Source organism: Phocoena sinus, chromosome 16 (genome assembly GCF_008692025.1).
Source record: "Phocoena sinus isolate mPhoSin1 chromosome 16, mPhoSin1.pri, whole genome shotgun sequence".
NCBI lineage: Eukaryota > Metazoa > Chordata > Mammalia > Artiodactyla > Phocoenidae > Phocoena > Phocoena sinus.
The window spans coordinates 39,440,364-39,458,801 of NC_045778.1; the positions used below are offsets into that span (position 1 = coordinate 39,440,364).

Genomic DNA, 18,438 nt, shown 5'->3' on the forward strand with positions numbered 1-18,438 from the left:
TACTCCCACTACCTGCCAAAAAAAATCATACAAATACTTACATTTCCCTTAGGAACTTATTAGATGGTTCTTGCCCTTTATAGGTATCCCTCTCTCTCAGGAGTACTGACTCAAGTCAAAATAAAATTGAACTCACCTTTAAATTTGTGGGAGTAATACTTTTGCCACTGACAATTTCAGATTTGATTCAATAGCTTCTCTGCCTCTGAAGACATAATAAGTCGATCAGTAAAATCTAAACAATGTCTTTTGTAAAAGATAACTGTGATCACTTCATAAGGTATACCTTGTTTTATTGTGCTTTGCCTTACTGCTTTTTTTTTTAAACAAATTGAAGGTTTGTGTCAACCCTGCATCAAACGAGTCTATTGGTGCCATTTTTCCAACAGCACTTGTTCACTTCATTTTTCTGTGTCGTATTTTGGCAATTCTTGCAATATTTCAAACATTTTCATTATTGTTATATTTGTTACATGATCTGTGAGCAGTGTTTTGTTTTTTTTTCCAGTACGCGGGCCTTTCACTGTTGCGGCCTCTCCTGTTGCGGAGCACAGGCTCTGGACGCGGCAGGCTCAGCGGCCATGGCTCACGGGCCCAGCCGCCCCGCGGCATGTGGGATCTTCCCGGACCGGGGCACGAACCCGTGTCCCCTGCATCGGCAGGCGGACTCTCAACCACTGCGCCACCAGGGAAGCCCTGTGATCAGTGATCTTTGACGTTACTGCTATGACTCACTGAAGGCTCAGACGATGGTTAGCATTTTTTAGCAATAAAGTATTTTTAATTAAGGTATTACATTGTTTTTTAGACATAATGCTATTGCAGTTAATAGACTACAGTACAGTGTAAACATAACTTCTATATGTACTGGGAAATCAGAAAATTCAAGTGACTCACTTCCTCACGATATTTGCTTTATTGTGGTACTCCAAGGCATGCCTGTACTCACAAAACACTTTGTGGATATCCTATTGGATGAAATGCTGTCAACAAAGCCATCTTCTATGACTCTGCACTCAAATACAAGGCCACGAGGGAGGCAAAGTTCAAGTTTGAGACAATCAAAGACAGACAAAATAAGTGCTTCTTCCAAAGGCTGTGATTTTAGATGTTGCCTACTACATCAAAACAATTTCCCAAGAGAAAAATAAACAGAAGGTAGTAGTATCCAAAATACTCCATTTAAAAAAATTTTTTATGGATAACTGTCATTATGAGTACAGCAGGAACTGTTATGATTTGAAAGATACAAAACAAAATCAGAAGAATGTTAGCATTCAATAGAAATTAAAACCTAAGCTGAAGGCTAATCAAAATGTTTGGTACTCGGCATTGTTCTGATGAAAGATAAGAAATTTGTTTGGTTTTGTAAATAATTCATATAACTCAGAAAAAGTTAAACTTAGATCTCAAAGGAGCTACAATGCACCAACACTTGACTTTTTAAAAATCTCACTTTGCTACAGGCAAACATTTAAGATAATCAGGGTTATATGAAGCTCTCAAGGGGGAAGGCAGGGAGGCAAGTAAATTGTAGATTTTTAATTTGCAAGTTGAGATGGTTTTGGTAAAATAATTTTGGTTTAATTATTTATTCATAGATCTAAAAGGCTAGTTCAGTTTGCTAGAGCACAAGAGAATGCCAAGAGAAGTCAAAGCCATGGGGATGGACTAACATAAATCCATTCTAACTTCTGGAAAACAAGTGACATGGCGTAACACCATCACAAAGGATAGTATTAGCAGGAATAGGAGACCTGCGGTCTAATTCAGTTCTCTCTTTGGCTTCTAGAGTATCACTTACTAAGAATTTAGTGAAAAACAGCGAAATTCTACTCCTTTAATTAATTATCCATAAGCAGCAGGAAAGAAACAAAGGAAAGCTAACATAGAGTGACGCACCTTGTTGATTAAAAATTTGTGAACATGAATTCATTTTAATATGTTGAATCTTGAGTCATACTTACAAACCAATGGCTAATACACTACAAAACTTTACAAACATAAAATCTCATCTACTACAGAACTCCAAAACTAATGGAATTAATTTCTTCTCCCTTTTAAGTATTCCTTCCACAGAAATTCCTGAAACTGAGTAGTCATTGGAACTACACTTCTACACGTGTCATCAAAACATGACTGTTTTGTCAAAATGATGCAAGAAGCAATTTCGAACGAGATCAAGCTTATATTCTCTCAAAACACATTTTCAATTCTTTGTACTCCAAGTTACATAAAAAATAAGGAAGGCTGGACTCAATGTAATTTCTCTCAGCCCAATGTCATTAAACTCCCAATGTCTCCATGCTAGGAAAGGATACAGTATTTAAGTGCACTATTAAAAAATATCTCCAGTTCTAAAAGAAATGCTTTTTATTTTTAAAAGAGGGCTGATGCAGTGCCCTTTACTTAGCGGAGACCAGCCACTGACTTCCTTCCTTTACCAGCTTTCCAAGATGATACTAAGTGAGTTTTTGCCCTAATATTTTTGCCCCGGGTTTTACGAGGCTTCTCTTCTTTGTGCACCTTCATGTGCTGCCTAAGATGAGAGCTCTGGCTGAAGCATTTGCCACACTCACTGCACTGGTAGGGTTTCTCCCCTGTGTGGGTTCTCTGATGCTGAATGAGGTGGGAACTCTGGCTGAAACATCGGCCACATTCATCACACTGATAGGGTTTTTCTCCAGTATGAATTCTCTGGTGCTGAATGAGATTTGAGCTCTGTTTAAACCTTTCTCCACACTCATCACATTTGTAGGGCTTTTCCCCAGTATGGATCCGTCGATGCTGAATGAGATTAGAACTCTGAAAGAAACTTTTTCCACAATCAGCACATTTATGGGATTTCTTTCCAGTATGGATCTTCTGGTGTTGAAAAAGAGTTGAGCTCTGACTGAAACTCTTTTCACATTCGACACATTTATAAGGCTTCTCATCCAAGCTTCTTCTCAGTCTACTCAAGCTTGATTCAAAGCGAACAGTCATTCCCCATCTCTGCCGCTGCCGGCCTGTTTTGCGCTGGTTCTCATAGACTTTTCCTTGGCTCGAGCTCCGAGATATACCTCCCTTAGGTTTTCCTAACCGCATGGTGAAGAGCCAAATGTATTCTTAAGAGTCTACACTCTTCTTCTGAATGAATATTTCACTTCCTAGAGCTACACAGCTCAGAATTTTCTATGTGTAGAAAAAAAAATAAAAAACAAATTATAGATGATTTGTTAATTATTCAACTTTAATATCTCTTCAGCCCATCAAAACTGCATCCATTTTTAAATTAAATATCGTATATTAAGGCATTTATATGGAATCTGAAAATACTGGTATAGATGATCTTATTTACAAAGCAGAAAGACACAGACATAGAGAGAGAACAAACATGAATACAAGGGGGAAAGGGGGCGGGTGGGATGAATTGGGAGATTGGGATTGACATATATACACTACTGATACTATGTATAAAATACATAACTAATGAGAAACTACTGTATAGCACAAGGAACTCTACTCAGTGTCTGTGGTGATCTAAATGGGAAGGAAATCCAAAAAAGAGGGGATATATGTATATATATATATTTGCTGTATATGTATATATTCATATGTATATATGTATTTGCTGTACAGTAGAAACTAACACAACATTGTAAAGCAACTATACTCCAATAAAAAAATTTTTTTAATGTATTCAATATATATAAAAACAAAGACGGGCTTCCCTGGTGGCGCAGTGGTTGAGAGTCCGCCTGCCGATGCAGGGGACACGGGTTCGTGCCCCGGTCTGGGAAGATCCCACATGCCACGGAGTGGCTGGGTCCGTAAGCCATGGCCACTGAGCCTGCGCGTCCGGAGCCTGTGCTCCGCAATGGGAGAGGCCACAACAGTGAGAGGCCCGCGTACCGCAAATAAATAAATAAAAATAATAATAAAAACAAAGACAATTCTGGCAAAAAATACTTGCAAAATAATTCTAATAATTCCAGAGTCCAAACATAATAAATATAACCAAACTTACCTTTGGAGTTTTTGTCTGTTGGGACAGGACAAAAAGAAAAAAAAAAAAAAAAAGTGATAATATGAAATCTAAATTTTTGTTGGACAATAACAAATGAGATTAAAAAGTGGAGACAATGTAATATCTTAATAGGAATAAAAGAACTCCAAAAAACAATCAAAATTTGGGTAATAGATTATCATTATATTTTAATATTTACTCCCATGTTAAACTTACACTCATGGGTGACCCATTATGGTGTCCAAATCAGAAAGAAATGACAAATCATACTACTTTGTTAACTATTTCTGTTTATCCTTGTTTGTTTAGCTGTTCTACTTGCACAGCTTTAGAGAACAACTGAGTTCTAACTTTGTAGCATAAGTTGTTTTGAATGTAAGAACTACTCTATAAGGAGTGGAAAATTTCTGTGAATCTATTCAATAAATACTGGATGAGGAAAATGTCAATGAAGAGATATTTCATAATTATTTCCTCTAGATTCCAATGATCCAAGAAAGAGGGCAATTCTTTGAAAACTTGAAACGAGGAATTTTTTTTGAGAAAGAAAAATTTCAAAAGAACTTTTACTTGATAGTGTAATGAAACAGAATAAAAGGTGGTAGGTAAAACACGAAGAGGAGGAGAAGAAAGTAAGTTTACATGTAAAAATAGGATGGAATTTAAGAAATACCCACATGCTACAAAAATTCAAAATTTCAAATAAATTAATTTCATTTAATTACTTATAAGGTTACTTAAAATAATGGCCACAACCAAAGAAGCACAAAGTCCAAATGTGGGAAATGTCCAAATGTCCAAAGGTGACAATGTGGGAAAACCTAGGACTGCAAAGGTAATACAATTATTGGAACTAATTTCCACATCTTATTGTCAGCAAGTAGACTTTAAAATGGGAATAATTACCCTGGGTCTCTGCACACAAGCTTACAAAGCAAATAACTGAAAACAAAAATTACATCATTGTTCTTGCCTTTCCATCATCTTATTGTATAATTGAGACTCCAGGCCTGACAGTGCTGAGACTTCGTGTATTTAAGTATATCTGCTGCAATTAAGGTAAGTATCAGAAAAAGCAAACTGCATACAACACAAAACTACAGAGAGAGCACTACTCATTTCTTAACTTTAGTAAATATTTATAGGACATCTATTACAAGGAGGTATGTCAGGTACATGATGTTGGTGTTCAAAAATAGCTATAATGGTAATTATACACTGAAAAACACCCCACGTTTATTTTTTAACACTACAGAAGTCAGTTCTAGTAGGAAACTCAGAGACTATCTAAACCATCTAGAACCCTACAGATGAGGAAATCATACCAACAGGCAGTCTGGGTGCCAGTCACTGGGCTATCTTATTTAATTCTCAGAGCAGCTTTATGGGATTATCTTCATTTTACTTCCATTTCTAAGGAAAGGCAGGTATACTTTGGCCAGGTTCCCACCCCCTAGTAGCCTGACCCCAGAGCCTGTATTCTTAGTGGCACAACTGACTGCAGCCCCAACTTCCAACGCCAAGTCCAGCGCTCCGACTGGTGCTCAGCCTCATTTCACAGCAAGTGCGGGTATTAAGGGAAACTTGAGTGAAAGGAGCTGTTGGCCATGCGAATACGCCTCACTGGAATGTGCCTGCTTTCTCGTCCATAAAATGGGGATGACAATAAGGCCACTACGTTATCATAGTGTTAGAAGTTTAAATGAATCTGTAAGTCGCTCAGAACAGCCCTGTGCTACCCAAGCGCTTGGTTCAATCTGTTTTATCCTGACACGCGACTGATGGAGGGCGTAAGGAATGCGGCTCACGATCCCGGGCCTGTCCTCCTCTGGCCTCAACTCGCCCGGGCTTCCGTTAAGGTCTCCGCTCTCCCGAGGCCTGTGGCTGCCGCTCCTCGCAGGCCGGGCCCGCCCCGCTCCCTCCGCCCCCGGCGCCAGCCACGGCAGAGCCCTCGCGGCAGCCGGGAGTTGAGGACCGAAGCCGCGCCCGGCAACCCGTTGCCCAGTCGGCACCGCCCCACTGCAGCCAGCTCGCGCTCCTGAGGCCCCGGCCCACTCACCGCGCCAGCCCGCCGCCGCCCTCGCTCGCTTGCCCCGCGCCCTTCGCGCCGCCGGAAGTGCAGGCCGAGCCGTTCGCCTGCGCCGCGCGGTCGCTCTAGGATCCTGGCGGAGTGACCCTCTATGCTCACGGGCCCAGCGGAAAAAAGCAACTTCTCGTTTCTTCCTGTCGTTTTGTTTTCCTCTCCTACCCCTGGAAGGCGTCCTGTGGCCCCCAGGACCACAAGACCTTTGAGATGGAGGAGCCACCCACAGGGCCGACGAGCTGCCGCCTTTGTGTCACGGCTTTTGAAACGCAACACCAGCCTATCCCACCCCGAGACTTCATTCTTTCTACAAATATTGTTTAATTATTAATTATATAGAGGTACTTTTGGAGAGCCTAAACTGTTCCCGATAATTTTCATGAGTCAACTTATTTGATTATACCAAAAAGCCCTTACAAAATGGGAACGATCATACTCATTTTACAGGTAAGGAAACCAAGGCTTAGAGTAGAAGTTTGCTCGAGTTCACACAGTGTATAAGTGGATGGCCAAGGATTGGAATGGCTCCAAAGTCTCGTGATTTTCAAAACACCCCCTTTTTTCTCTTTAGTAATGATCTCTCCTGGTTCTCATTTCTTACAGCCAACCTCCTCCTCCGCCAACCTAACCTGTGCCGGGTCACCCCGTCTCCTCTCTTCTCTCCAGGCCCTCGTTTGCCTGCAGAACTCCTTCAGTCTAATGGCTTCAGATACCATCTGTAGTCGCTGAAGACTCCCTAACTGGTAACTCCAGTCCAACCTTGGGATGCAAATATTACTGAACTCTAGACTTATATATCCAGTTAATTACTCAATGGCATTTGCACGTGTGATGGACATCCCGAACCTAACATACCCCCAGATGAACTGATATTCACCTAACCTGTTCCTTCATCAGTCTTCATCCCGACAGTTGGCAATTGCAACTTTCCAATTGCTCAGGTCAAAAATCTTGATGTCACTGTTGTTTCTTTTTTCACCCCAAACCCAGATCTAAGCCATCTATAATTCTGTTGGCTGGATCTTCAAAATATATCCAGAATTGAGCCACTATCAACACCTCCACTGCTATAAGCTCCACCAAGCTGCTGTTATCTCCTGTCTGGATTATTGCATTGGATTCCTCACTGGTCTCCCTACGTCTACTCACAGCCCCAGAGTGATCTTCTTAAAACCTAAGTCAGATCATGTCATTCATTTTGTTCAAAATCCCCCAAAGTCTTCCCATGTTATTAGAGCAAAAGCTCATGGCCTCACAGTGGCACACAAAGCTGTCATGATCTGTCTCTTGTTCTTTGTTATATCCGTAGTGCTAAGAACAGTGCTCAGAATGTAGCAGGCACTCAGCAAGTATTTGTTGAATGAATGAACTTATAAGATGCTTCTTTACAAAGTGCTTTTACATCTATCCTCTGGTCATTCATCTTTATAGCCTTGCGAAGCAGGGATCCTCGTACCCGTCTTAAAGACACATGCAGTAAGGATGGAGAGGGACAAGAGATAGAAAAGGTTATGGGGTGGGAGGGGAGGAAGAATAAAGGGTAAAAGGAAAAAAGAGAGGGAGAGAAAACAGGCAGGGTTTTATGCCCTCAGTTTATTCGTTAGTATAATAATAGCCAACACTCACTGAGTGCTTATTATGTTCTAGGCACTGTTTGAAGCAGTGGCAGTGCCTCATTCAGTATTCCTGTGGTATGTCTGCTCCTGAGCATTTGCTCTACCCTTCTTGGATTTAACATCCCTGCTTAATCCTGTGTGACTTTCATTGTCTTCTAGTGAACGATAGCCCATCCCACTGATGTTGACTTTACATGTGAGTAGCATTGACTAACTGCATGTGTGTGGACACAAAGTATAGCCCATCCCAGAAGAAGCTTTGGGTCACTGTGTTTCTGCCACCACTCTGTTCTTCCCCTCTGCCTCAAGAATAATATGTCCCACGTAGGGGCTGCGCCTTCAGCCTTCAGCCCAGGATGAGAAGACATGTGGAGCAGAGCCACTAAGCCCACTTGGAGCCACCTGCAGTCACATGTAACAGGTCAGAGAAGTAAACACTCTTGTTATAGCCACTATTTTTGTTGTTATTTGTTACTACAGCAAAGCTAATATACCTTTCACAATCTTAAGAGATAGGAATTGTTATAATCCTCATATTACAGATGAGAAAATGGAGGCATGTAACTTGCCTAAGGCCACGAGTGGCAGACAGTTTGGGTCCAGAGCCTATGCTCTTAATCTCTACCTAGCAGTATCTCTCAAATAGAATTCCAGGTTATTTTTAAACAAATTATTGAAATTGGTCACACTTGATATTTACAAAACAGAAAGCTGAAAGAGGGGAGGGAAAAGGAGGGAGGTACAGTCAGGGTAGCAAAGATAGGCTGTGTTCTCCTAATAGAACATCTTTCTGGGAAAACTGGGTCAAGAGAGGCCAGATCCCTTAATGGCTGGGGTTCCTCTGGGAAACGGCTCGCAGTGGGGTCCAGTGTGTCCCTGAGCCCAGTTGTATTTGAAGGGCTCATTCTAGGAAGAAGAGGCTTCTGGGCTGAGAACAGTCTTGGCAAGACAGCTTCCTTTTACTATGGCTTTGTCCCTTGCACCCCACTCCCTTGCAGACAGACAGAGACACACACCAAAAAGCACTGTCTCAACAGGGAGCACTGCTGCCTTGGGTCTGCATTTGGCAACAATGCAAAAGAAGCCGGTCATATGTGTGGTCCAAGGGCCAAGTGCAGTAAGGAGCAGTCTATCTCCCATGAAGGGCCCCTGAACAAGGGTTCTGTCCACCAAGCCTGAGACTTTGCTTTCTGTTTCCTTTGGGTTCTCTGGGAAAGGAAACTCTGGGAATTCCCGTTCCTGAGTTTGCAGAAAACATCTCTGTTAAAAGCCCAGCCAGGAGGGAGCAGAGCCCCACCCGAATGCTGGGAGTCCAAGGGCGGGTCAGCAGCTGGCTTTCTCCCAGACAATCACAGCTCATGGGGGCTAAATACAGCACTTGCACTTGCTGTTTTTACATTTGGAAAGGCTTGAGTCCGACTGCCTTTCCTGCCCGATCATGGCTGAGGGACTGAGGGGCAGGGAGGCTGCTGCCCAGCAGGGCACCTGACAAAAATATCCCACTGCTGCTTTGCAGCTGCAGGCATCTGTGTCCTGCCCACATGGGCACATTGTGTATTGCCAGCTTCTCCACAGATCACCTGATCCGACAGGATAAGCCTCGTGCTTTGTTTCCCTAGGACTAAGGGGCCAGATGTATCCTGGGTGGACAAACGGCATTATTTTAACAGTGGGAAGGTCTTTAATCCATTTTCTGGTAAACATTCTAAGCAGGTAGCATATGGTTATCACCATGGGAAAAACAAGCTCTTTTTTGATTCCTTCTGGTAATTTGCTCTGGGCAAATCACCCTGTTTTTCCTGAGTTCATATCTTTTGCAATCATGTTGATTTTATCCTGTGTTTATGATTTTCCCTGGTTCTGGAGGCCTGACCTGGGAAGACCGTCCTGTTTTAGGAGAGGACACTCATCACAGGAATTCTTCACTTTATCTTTGGATAACATTTACTACCTGCGATACCAGTGAGTTAAGCAACATATGACAAATAATCTATGCTCTGTGGAGAGAGGCACATGGAACTCCCATACATACCATCAGGAAACCGCAGAGCCAAACAGAGAAAGTCTGAAATTGTGGTGTCAGGGTGAGCTGAATTAGCAGCTTTTCAGATTGCCTCTGAAAAGCAAGTAGTGTTGATAAAAAGTTTTGTAACGCCCCAGATGATTGCAGAAGTGCACAGGCATACCTTGTTTTACTGTGTTTTGCTTTATAGTGCTTCACAGGTATTGCATTTTTTGTTTGTTTGTTTTAATTGAAGGTTTGTGGCAACCCTGCTTTGAATAAATCTATTGGTGCCATTTTCCCAATAACCTTTGCTCACTTTGCGTCTCTGTCACGTTTTGGTAATTCTCACTGTGGACAAAAAAAATGTAGCCGGCCATTTCAGTAAACAAGAAATGTTGGTGCTATCAAGACATCAGCCACTGCAGCTGCTCCAAGGGGTGCACCCTGAGGGCAGCTTAGGACGGAGAGAAACAGGATACTGGCCCTAGAGAGTTAAGATGCGTATCTAAGGAATAATCTTAATGAACCCAGACTCTTGCATCTTCCCATACACCAAAAGGCACTAAATCATTAACTTGAGACTTCTGCTTTTTGTGGTCAGCAGTCATGTTTTGGTGTTCAACTACATGTTTGGCTTTTTTTTTTTTTTTAAAGCAGAAACTCCTGTATATCTTGGTTCCTCCCCTACCTCTTTGGAACAGTTCCTCAGAGCTGTCTGACAGGCTGTCTCATGGGATATAGTTCTCAGTAAGGTCCCCAAATAAAACATAACTCACAAATTATAGGTTGTGTTTTTTTTTTCAGTTGACATCACAATTTTCAAGCCTTTCATTATTATTATATTTGTTATGGTGATCTGTGGTCAATAATCTTTGATGTTTCTATTGCAAAAAGATTACAACTTGGCTCAGATGATTGTTAGCATTTTTTAGCAATAAAGTATTTTAAAATTAAGGTACGTACATTGTTTTTTTAGGCATAATGCTATTGTACACTTAATAGACTATAGTAGGGCATAAATGTAACTTTTATGTGCACTGGGAAACCAATCTGTGTGACTCACTTTATTGTGATATTTGCTTTATTGCAGTGGCCTGGAACCAACCCTGCAACATCTCTGAGGTATGTCTGTACATTTTCCCCTTTTTGTACAACTTGTTAGTGATTTCTTAGCTATGTTATTCAGAAGTTAGTTTTGATAATTCTATTTCACAAGTGACACGTATGGAGATAGGCCTTAAATGAAGTAATATTGTAACAACTGAAAGAAAACAAAACAAAACAAAAAACCCCAAAAGCAGAACTGGGGATGTTTACAGAGGGTTTCTTCATCTGATGGCTTTGCATGTGCCAAGCCCTGTCTGCTCCAGGGCTGGCAGGCCTCTTCAGGCTAGAATGTCACACACACTCTCTTAGGCAAGTCGGGCTCAGCCTTGGGCCTCCTCCCAGGGATCCTCACCATCTCTCTGCCCTGCTGGTCCCCTGACCATCCAGGGTGTGTGGCCTGCTTCTCCCAGGTCTTGTCTGAGACCCCTGAACACAGAGCACAGCATGGCTCTGTCTTTGTCCCTCTAGGGCTGAGCACAGGTCTGGCACAAGGCGGTCCCTCAATTACTGCTGAACAACGGACCACAGTTGTGCTTGACCTGAGCTTATAAATACGGTCTGGGAGCTATTTCATTATTTTACTGAGGATCCCTGTTTGAGTCGTTCTCTACCCTCTCCTAGACCCTGTCACCTTGCCCCGCCCCCAGCCCTGCAAGATTCCCGAGGTCCTCCTGATGCTGGGACTCTGCGATTCGGGGTGACCCTTGTGCTTGTTGTCCAGGCTGTCCACAGACCCCCACCAATGACTCCTCCTCTGGGCCCTGCAGCTGCCTCTGTCCTCAGGCCCCACACCAGCCCCAAGAATGTGCACGGAAAGGAAGGAGTCATGTCAGTGTCATGAGCCGCGGGCTGTGGCTCAGCTTTGGCTCTTCTGCCAAACTTGGCCACGTGGCCTGTGGGACAGGAGTGTCAGAGGTTAGAGCAGAGGGTCAGGGTGGACACACACAAGCAAAAAATAAAGCTTGGACCTAACTCCTTCAGTTCAATACAGCACACCTTTATTGAGTACCCAGGAAACTATGCTGTCAAAGGCAAGCAGAGGCAGCAGAAACTACAGCGGGCCCTCCCCTGGGCGTCTCTGTGCCTGCCTCTGTGCAGATGGCACCAGGTCGGGGCAATCCTGTTGCGAAGTTCACCCTGAACGGTGGGTTCCATTGGCACAGCTGCTCCCAGGCTCTGTTCTTTATGGGCGCTGCACAAGGCACCGAGGGAATCTCCCTCATATTGAATTTCTGTATTTGGGAGACTTTATACTTTTTCCCTTTAAATCCGCTATCCATGGGCCCCAGTGGGAGAATTTGGTCTTCAGTTTGCTCTGTTTTGGGACAAACACCTCACATGACCAATGTAAACTGTTGCACAATTTTTGCAAATGCCTTCTTATTCATTCCAGATGTTTTCCATCAGCTGTCAAACCCAGATTGTTCTGCATCTGGCCCCAGGGAATTCAAAGCCCTTTCTCCTCAAACAGACATTTTTCCCTTGGTGGCCCTTTGATGGGAAGTATTGAGAGGGGAGGAATGCACACCCAGAGAGGGCAGGAGGCACACAGGTGTCCGAGGAGAGCAGCAACGGGGCAGAGCAGAGCGCGGCCTTCCTGAGCCACTGCCGGCGGTCCCTGGACAGCTCCTGGACCCGCACGCACCCTGGCAGCATCCTTTACAATGCCACGTGGGTCACCTCCTCAATGCGATCAAATTGACATGTTTCTGGCAGCGAGCTCCTTGTAAGAATCCCTTCAGGTCTTGCTGAGGAAGCTCAGAGTGAGTGTTGCAGAGAGAAGATGGGCTGCTGGTGGTCTTACTCCCAGTCTGACCTCTGCTGCTGGGGCACGGGGCTATGTGAGGCTCATGGAGTGACATCAGAGGCTCGAGGGCCAGGGACGCCATGGTGAAGTGATGGCTGGGAGCATCGCACACCCCATACCTGCTGGCAGCCCTTGCTTTACCCAGCGGAGTTTCTGAGTGGCAGCATGAGACGAGGGCAGACGGGGGTCGAGTGGCTCATGTGTTTGATGAGGATAAGGGCTTGTGGTTCTGGGCTGGGCACCGGGAGAGCAGATGGAGCCCACGCCCTAGAAACAAGGTCATGTCCTGCTCTCCTGAGCAGGAGACGTGTGGAGTGAACAGAACTGGCCATGCTATGCAGCTACATAAGTGGCCCATGTCACAGCTTCAGGGCTGCTCACGGCCCAGGCCAGTCTCACACGCAGACCCCACCCAGCAAGTTCCTGGCTCCTCAGGCTTAGGTCTGGGCACTGTGAGTGCTCACCTTGGAGCCAAGAGCCAGGGACATGGGACTCATGCTACCTAGGCAGGTGGACAGGTAGAAACACGGGTGCTGGATTCCTCAGCCAGAGTGACCAATGTGTGTGACAATCGGGGCCCGGCCACCAGCGCTCAGAGTGCGCTGGCTGCTGGGGGCTTCGGAAGAGGCAGGTGCTGGTGGGCTACTTGGCCTCCACCAGCTGCTCCAGGCGCTGTAGCATCGTCAGACGCAGGGCTTGGAACCTGGAGGGAGACACAGCCAAGAGGACTCACTGCTACTGGAGGGGACAGGGAGGGGGCGAGCAAGGGAGCACATAGATGCTGGAGACCCACGGCTCCTGACCAGCTGATTAGTGGCCACTATGTCTCCTCTGCCAGGAGAGGGAAAAGCCAGGCCCACATCCCACAAGACCACTGGCTTTGAGGAGCAGTCAAACAGGGCTGCAGGCCGTGTCAAGCTTCAAAGCACAGTGATCTTTCTATTCCAAAGATTCTCCAGTACAAGATATGGGGACATATGTATATGCATAGCTGATTCACTTTGTTATACAGCAGAAACTAACACACCACTGTAAAGCAATTATACCCCAATAAAGATGTAAAAATAAAGATGTTAAAAAAAAGATTCTCCAGTACAGACAGGAGTGTGCTGGAGTATACAGGGTGGCAAAGTAGGGATCAGGAAGCCTGCGTTCAAGCCCTGGCTCTGCAGTCACGTGGTGCTGCCTCCTTATCGCAGGCCGCTGTTTCCTCTCTACGTTGAACAGGCTGACCAGGTGACCCTCAAGTCCTTTCTAGCCATGGTGACACTGCTGACTGCATGTAGACTGTATCCTCTGATCGAGGTCTCTGCTGACTGCCTGAATGGGGCCTGACTGCACACATAGAAGCCTTTCTAAGAATCATTCACCCAGATGCCAGAATCGGAACCAGTCCCCTGACCGCGGGCCCTCACAGCAGCCTCTCTCCTTCCCTTCCTAAGAGGGACTCTGGGACCGAGCTTCCCCTGCAGAGGGAGAGACAGATCATTGGGATGTGCAACCTGGCTGACCTCACAGAGCCGGGCCCTGAGGTAGCTTCCCCAGGAGCCAGCAGGTAACACCTGCTCACCTTTCCACTGAACTGGTCCCCTGCACCTGCAAACATCAGCTGGTGCAGGCAGTTCCAATAACTGCTGCTTTGGGGCAGGCCTAGAATCCCGGCTAGCGTGAAAGGCCCAGGCGAGGCTGAAGGTGCACAAGCAGGCCCCCTCTCGGTTGCTCCTCCAGAGCAATGTCACCAGCAGAACACACAACCCTGGTCCAGGGCCCACCCGTGCTCCTGCCTGACTCTCCTGGGCATCTTTCAGCAGCTTGTGCCTGTCCTGTGCTGGTGAGATTGCCGAGGCTAGATGAGTGGTCTGGGCTGCATCCCCCTATTCTGGCAGGCTGTCACCCCAGCTTGGTGTCAGTGTTGAGCAAGGGGTCAGAGGGCAGTGCTGGGGAGCCAGGGTTAGCAGGTGTCCCCAAGCTGTGTGAGGACACCTGGCACACCTGGAGGAGAGAGGTCTCCCAGCCGTGGGACTGGGTGCTCTGCCCTGCAGACTTGCCCTGACGTTCAGTACCCACGACTGGCTCTTTAAGTGCTGCTTACTTCATGGTCAGTTTGATTATTTCTCTTTCCTCCTCTTCTTTTAATTTTTCAACAAAACTGTCCAGCACCGGCATTTCAAACTTAATGTACTGAGCGACCTAGAAAATCCAAGAACATTTTAATGTGTTTTAAATTAGAAGCCGAAAGTGTGTTTTCTTTTCCTTGTGGCTTCCATAGTGGCCGATTCAGCAGTGTTAAATCCAAGGAAGAGGCTGTCCTGCTTTCCTCCCACACCCAGCACTGCTCTGTATGTACCAGGATGGGAGGATGGAGCCCATTCTTACCTCAAAGGCAACTACCATCCCTGGGAGGAAAGATTAAGCTGAATTTTAGGAAAAGCATTCAATAGTGAGTGGAGTCACACTGGGTGTTCTCTGGGGGTGGGGTGGAGACGGTGGGAATGCCATTGTTTTTAACAATGGAATGAAACTACACTAGTCTGAATGGCTCAAGGGATACAGGGTCACTGGGCCTTCTCCTTGGGGTCCACACCCTATAGGCCTTTTCTGTGCAGGGAGTTTGGAAATGTGCCCATTGCCCAGCCAGGACTCAGGCTGTCCTGAGACACAGACCTCCACAGGGTCCCTTCCATAAGCCCTAGTTAGGCCCTAGTTAAGGAGCTCTTGTTGTGGGTCTTTAATGCAATGACAACAAACTACGCTCCAATGAAGGAAAAGATTCTATCTGTCTGAGGGGGAAAGGCCAGGCCATGGTTTTCTAAGACCCAACTTCTTATCTCCCCTGAGCCAGCTGATACATCTGGTGCTGGCTGACAGGAAGAAGAAGGGCTGAAACCAATACTGTACTGGTCCTTCAGAACGGCCATGGGGGCCCTGGAAGCATCGCCCAAGAGGGCTCTGCCCAAGGTCACCTTAAGAGCCCTTGGGGGTCCGCCATGCTGTCCCCCAGCCCCTAAATCAGGAGCAGGCCTCCCCGAGCCTCAGCCCTCACTCACTTCGTGGGGGACTTCCTCGCCCAAGTCAGCTTCCATCAGGAATATCCTGGCGATCTTCTCACAGGGCCCGTGCAGGATTCTGGAAATCAGCGGGTACTCAGAGTCTTTTAATTTTGTCCTCTCTGAAAAAGAAAGCGGTGGACAAAATTCACGGCATCTCTGCCTCTCTTTGTTCCAGGACAGGAAGGTAATGGAAGACAGGTGTCCAGGGGGCCTGGCAACACTGCCAGGTGTTGTGTGGTGGACACTGCCCTGATGATGTGTGATCATGTCCTTCAGTGAAGGCCCAGCTCCGAGAGGAACAGTGGCTGAAGGAGCGGGGGATGGGGAAGTGGACTTGGGGAGGCCAGGCCTGCTCAGTTATCAGACCTGCGCTGTGCAGCACTGGACACAGGGCCATGCAGTACAAGTTCTGCAACAGCGGTTCTCAGTGGGCGACGGGCTTCTGTTCCACCTTGAAGACCCAGATGCACATTCCTCCCCACTCCCTGCTGAACCTGCTGGAGAGAGTGGCTTACCATGTGGTTTTGGTGGGATTCTGAAAGGGATGACAATGTGCCTGGATTTGGGCCTGAGAGGGGTGCTCGTGGTGGGGGCATAGCATGTCCCGAGGCCAGGAGGGCACCTGCCCCGTGCCCGCTGCACAAGCCAGCCCAGCCCTCAGAGAAGGAGCACAGCTGGTGAGCTTGCCAAATGGACAGGGACTTTTGTTTTTATGATCAGGAAGCAAAGGCAGACACTTACCCCCAGACTCGTGAACGATGTAGAGTGCAAACTCACTGGGACCATTTTCCACCTGCACATAGTAACAGGAAGTCAGACCACGGCTTTTCCAGACAGGAGAGACAGAAAGGGACCCCTGGTAGTAACCACATCCTCAGTGCCACACACACAAATCCCCAGGGACCCTCCCCTCTCTCTGCTTAAATTCCCAGAGATGCCAGCTCAGCTGAGGAAACCTTCTAGCCAGGAGCCATGGCTTTCTCCAGCCCCCTCCCCCAACCAAACAGCAAACCACCAGCAACTGGGGCAGGGCCGTCTGTGGCCAGACTTACTCGGAACTTGTTCAGCAGCAGGGTGAGCACCTGCAGGGTGGTCATGGTGCTGTTGACTCTCACGTTGGTCGTGGACCCATAGGCGGGAGTAAACACGGAGGTCTGTACAGGAAGGGGGAGGCAGTTCAGGGCAAGTCCAGAGGAGACACGGGGCTGACATCACGCAGGGTCTGGGCATACTGTCAGCCAGATGGTGCCGAGCAGGCTGGAGCAGCAGGCGAACCTGGGCTTCGGGAACACCTGCATCTATCCATCCACAAAGATCCACACACAAGCTGTGCCCAGATCTGGGCACGCGCAGGGAAGCTGTAACAACTCACATCTTACAGAGGCCTCTAAGAAAGATGCCTACAAAGCTATAAGGTCCAGCTCTCTGGGTTCCAGGAACCAGGGCCGTAGAAGTAACTCACAAGCGGTTGGGGGAACCAGTCTCTCCTTCACTCTTTCTATTGATCAAATCACCAAATGTCTGTTGATCCTAAGGCTGAACATCCTCAAATCTGGCCACTCCTCTCCATCCTCCCAGTGGTGCCTGAGGTGAGGCCCTCCGCTTGCATTGCATCAGCTTCTCAACTCTCCCCTTCCAGTCTCCGCCCTTTCAATCCATTACCCACACTGTTGGCCAGAGGAAAAACCTTTCAGAAATTCTGCAACTCAAAGTGTGTTCTGGACCAGCTGTGTCAGCATACAGTCTCAGGCCCCCCCAGTCCAGACTCCTGGATCAAAATCTGCATTTGAGGGCTTCCCCAGTGGCGCAGTGGTTGAGAGTCCGCCTGCCGATGCAGGGGACACGGGTTCGTGCCCCGGTCCGGGAAGATCCCACATGCCGCGGAGCGGCTGGGCCCGTGAGCCATGGCCGCTGAGCCTGCGCATCCGGAGCCTGTGCTCCACAACGGGAGAGGCCACAGCAGTGAGAGGCCCGCGTACCGCAAAAAAAAAAAAAAAAAAAAAAATCTGCATTTGACGAAAATGCCCCGTACACTTGACAGTATGCCCTTCCCAGAGTTGAGAAGCTGTAGGGTACACTTCGAGAAGTACTGTCTTACAGCATGTCCCACAGCCTAGACAGTGCCATCTGTGGCTCCTCTCATGTTATGCACATATGATACATGGTTCCCTCCCAAGTACCCTGTGCTCTAGCCACATGGCTTCTGCACAGTTATGGGGGCCCGTGACATTCTCACAGGTACCTTGCCTTTGTTTATGAGACACCATCCATGAAAGTCAACCGGGGCATTGTCTGAGGCTTATTGAGTCCTCAATGATCACTAGCTAGGTAGTAAACCTGCTAAACACTTTATATATAATCTTTGATTTAATTCTCACAACAGCCCTTAAAAGTACCTGTCACTAGTCCCCTTTTCTTAGGAAAGACATGGAAGCTTGGACAGATTAAGTGGCTTGTCAGCATCACCCATCTAGAAAGGGCAGAGCTGCCCCAAACCCCATGCTTCACCACTGTGGCACAGGGGCCTCCCTGCGTGTCTGACTTCCGTGTGGGTAAGCTCCTCCTTGCTTTCCAAATTCCAATTCACACATTCCTCCCGTATGGCCCTAGCTCTGCTTTTCCCAGTAGGGGCTCGGGGTGCGCGAGGGACTTGTTCAGCGTCCGCAGCTGGTCCCCAAGTACCAGAGCCAGACTCAAACTTGGACCTGCCTTCTGCACAGTGAAATGTAGAATGTCTCTGGGTGATACAGAAAGCCAGCCT

At 46.8% G+C, this 18,438-nt stretch overlaps 2 protein-coding genes across 6 annotated transcripts in view; both read right to left on the reverse strand.

The window, feature by feature from the left end:
* Nucleotides 1–2,161: 2,161 nt before the first annotated feature.
* Nucleotides 2,162–6,212, reverse strand: ZNF22 (zinc finger protein 22). The gene is made up of 2 exons (XM_032609206.1): nt 6,069–6,212; nt 2,162–3,174 (listed from the first exon to the last, which is right to left on the reverse strand). Exon 2 carries the CDS (start codon nt 3,085–3,087, stop codon nt 2,410–2,412), a length of 678 nt encoding a protein of 225 aa, XP_032465097.1. The 5' UTR covers nt 3,088–3,174; nt 6,069–6,212; the 3' UTR covers nt 2,162–2,409.
* Nucleotides 6,213–11,796: 5,584 nt separating this feature from the next.
* The window catches only part of RASSF4 (Ras association domain family member 4), a 34,189-nt gene continuing 27,547 nt past the window's right edge, over nt 11,797–18,438 (reverse strand). For 3 of the 5 annotated variants that reach the window (XM_032608135.1, XM_032608136.1, XM_032608133.1), the window contains 5 exons: nt 16,730–16,831; nt 16,419–16,470; nt 15,675–15,796; nt 14,720–14,817; nt 11,797–13,330 (listed from right to left, as the gene is read on the reverse strand). In XM_032608135.1, the coding sequence (XP_032464026.1) occupies nt 13,270–13,330; nt 14,720–14,817; nt 15,675–15,796; nt 16,419–16,470; nt 16,730–16,831 (435 nt within the window). In that variant the 3' untranslated portion in view covers nt 11,797–13,269. The remainder of the gene's footprint in view (nt 13,331–14,719; nt 14,818–15,674; nt 15,797–16,418; nt 16,471–16,729; nt 16,832–18,438) is intronic. The other 2 variants (XM_032608138.1, XM_032608134.1) reach the window with 1 other exon arrangement.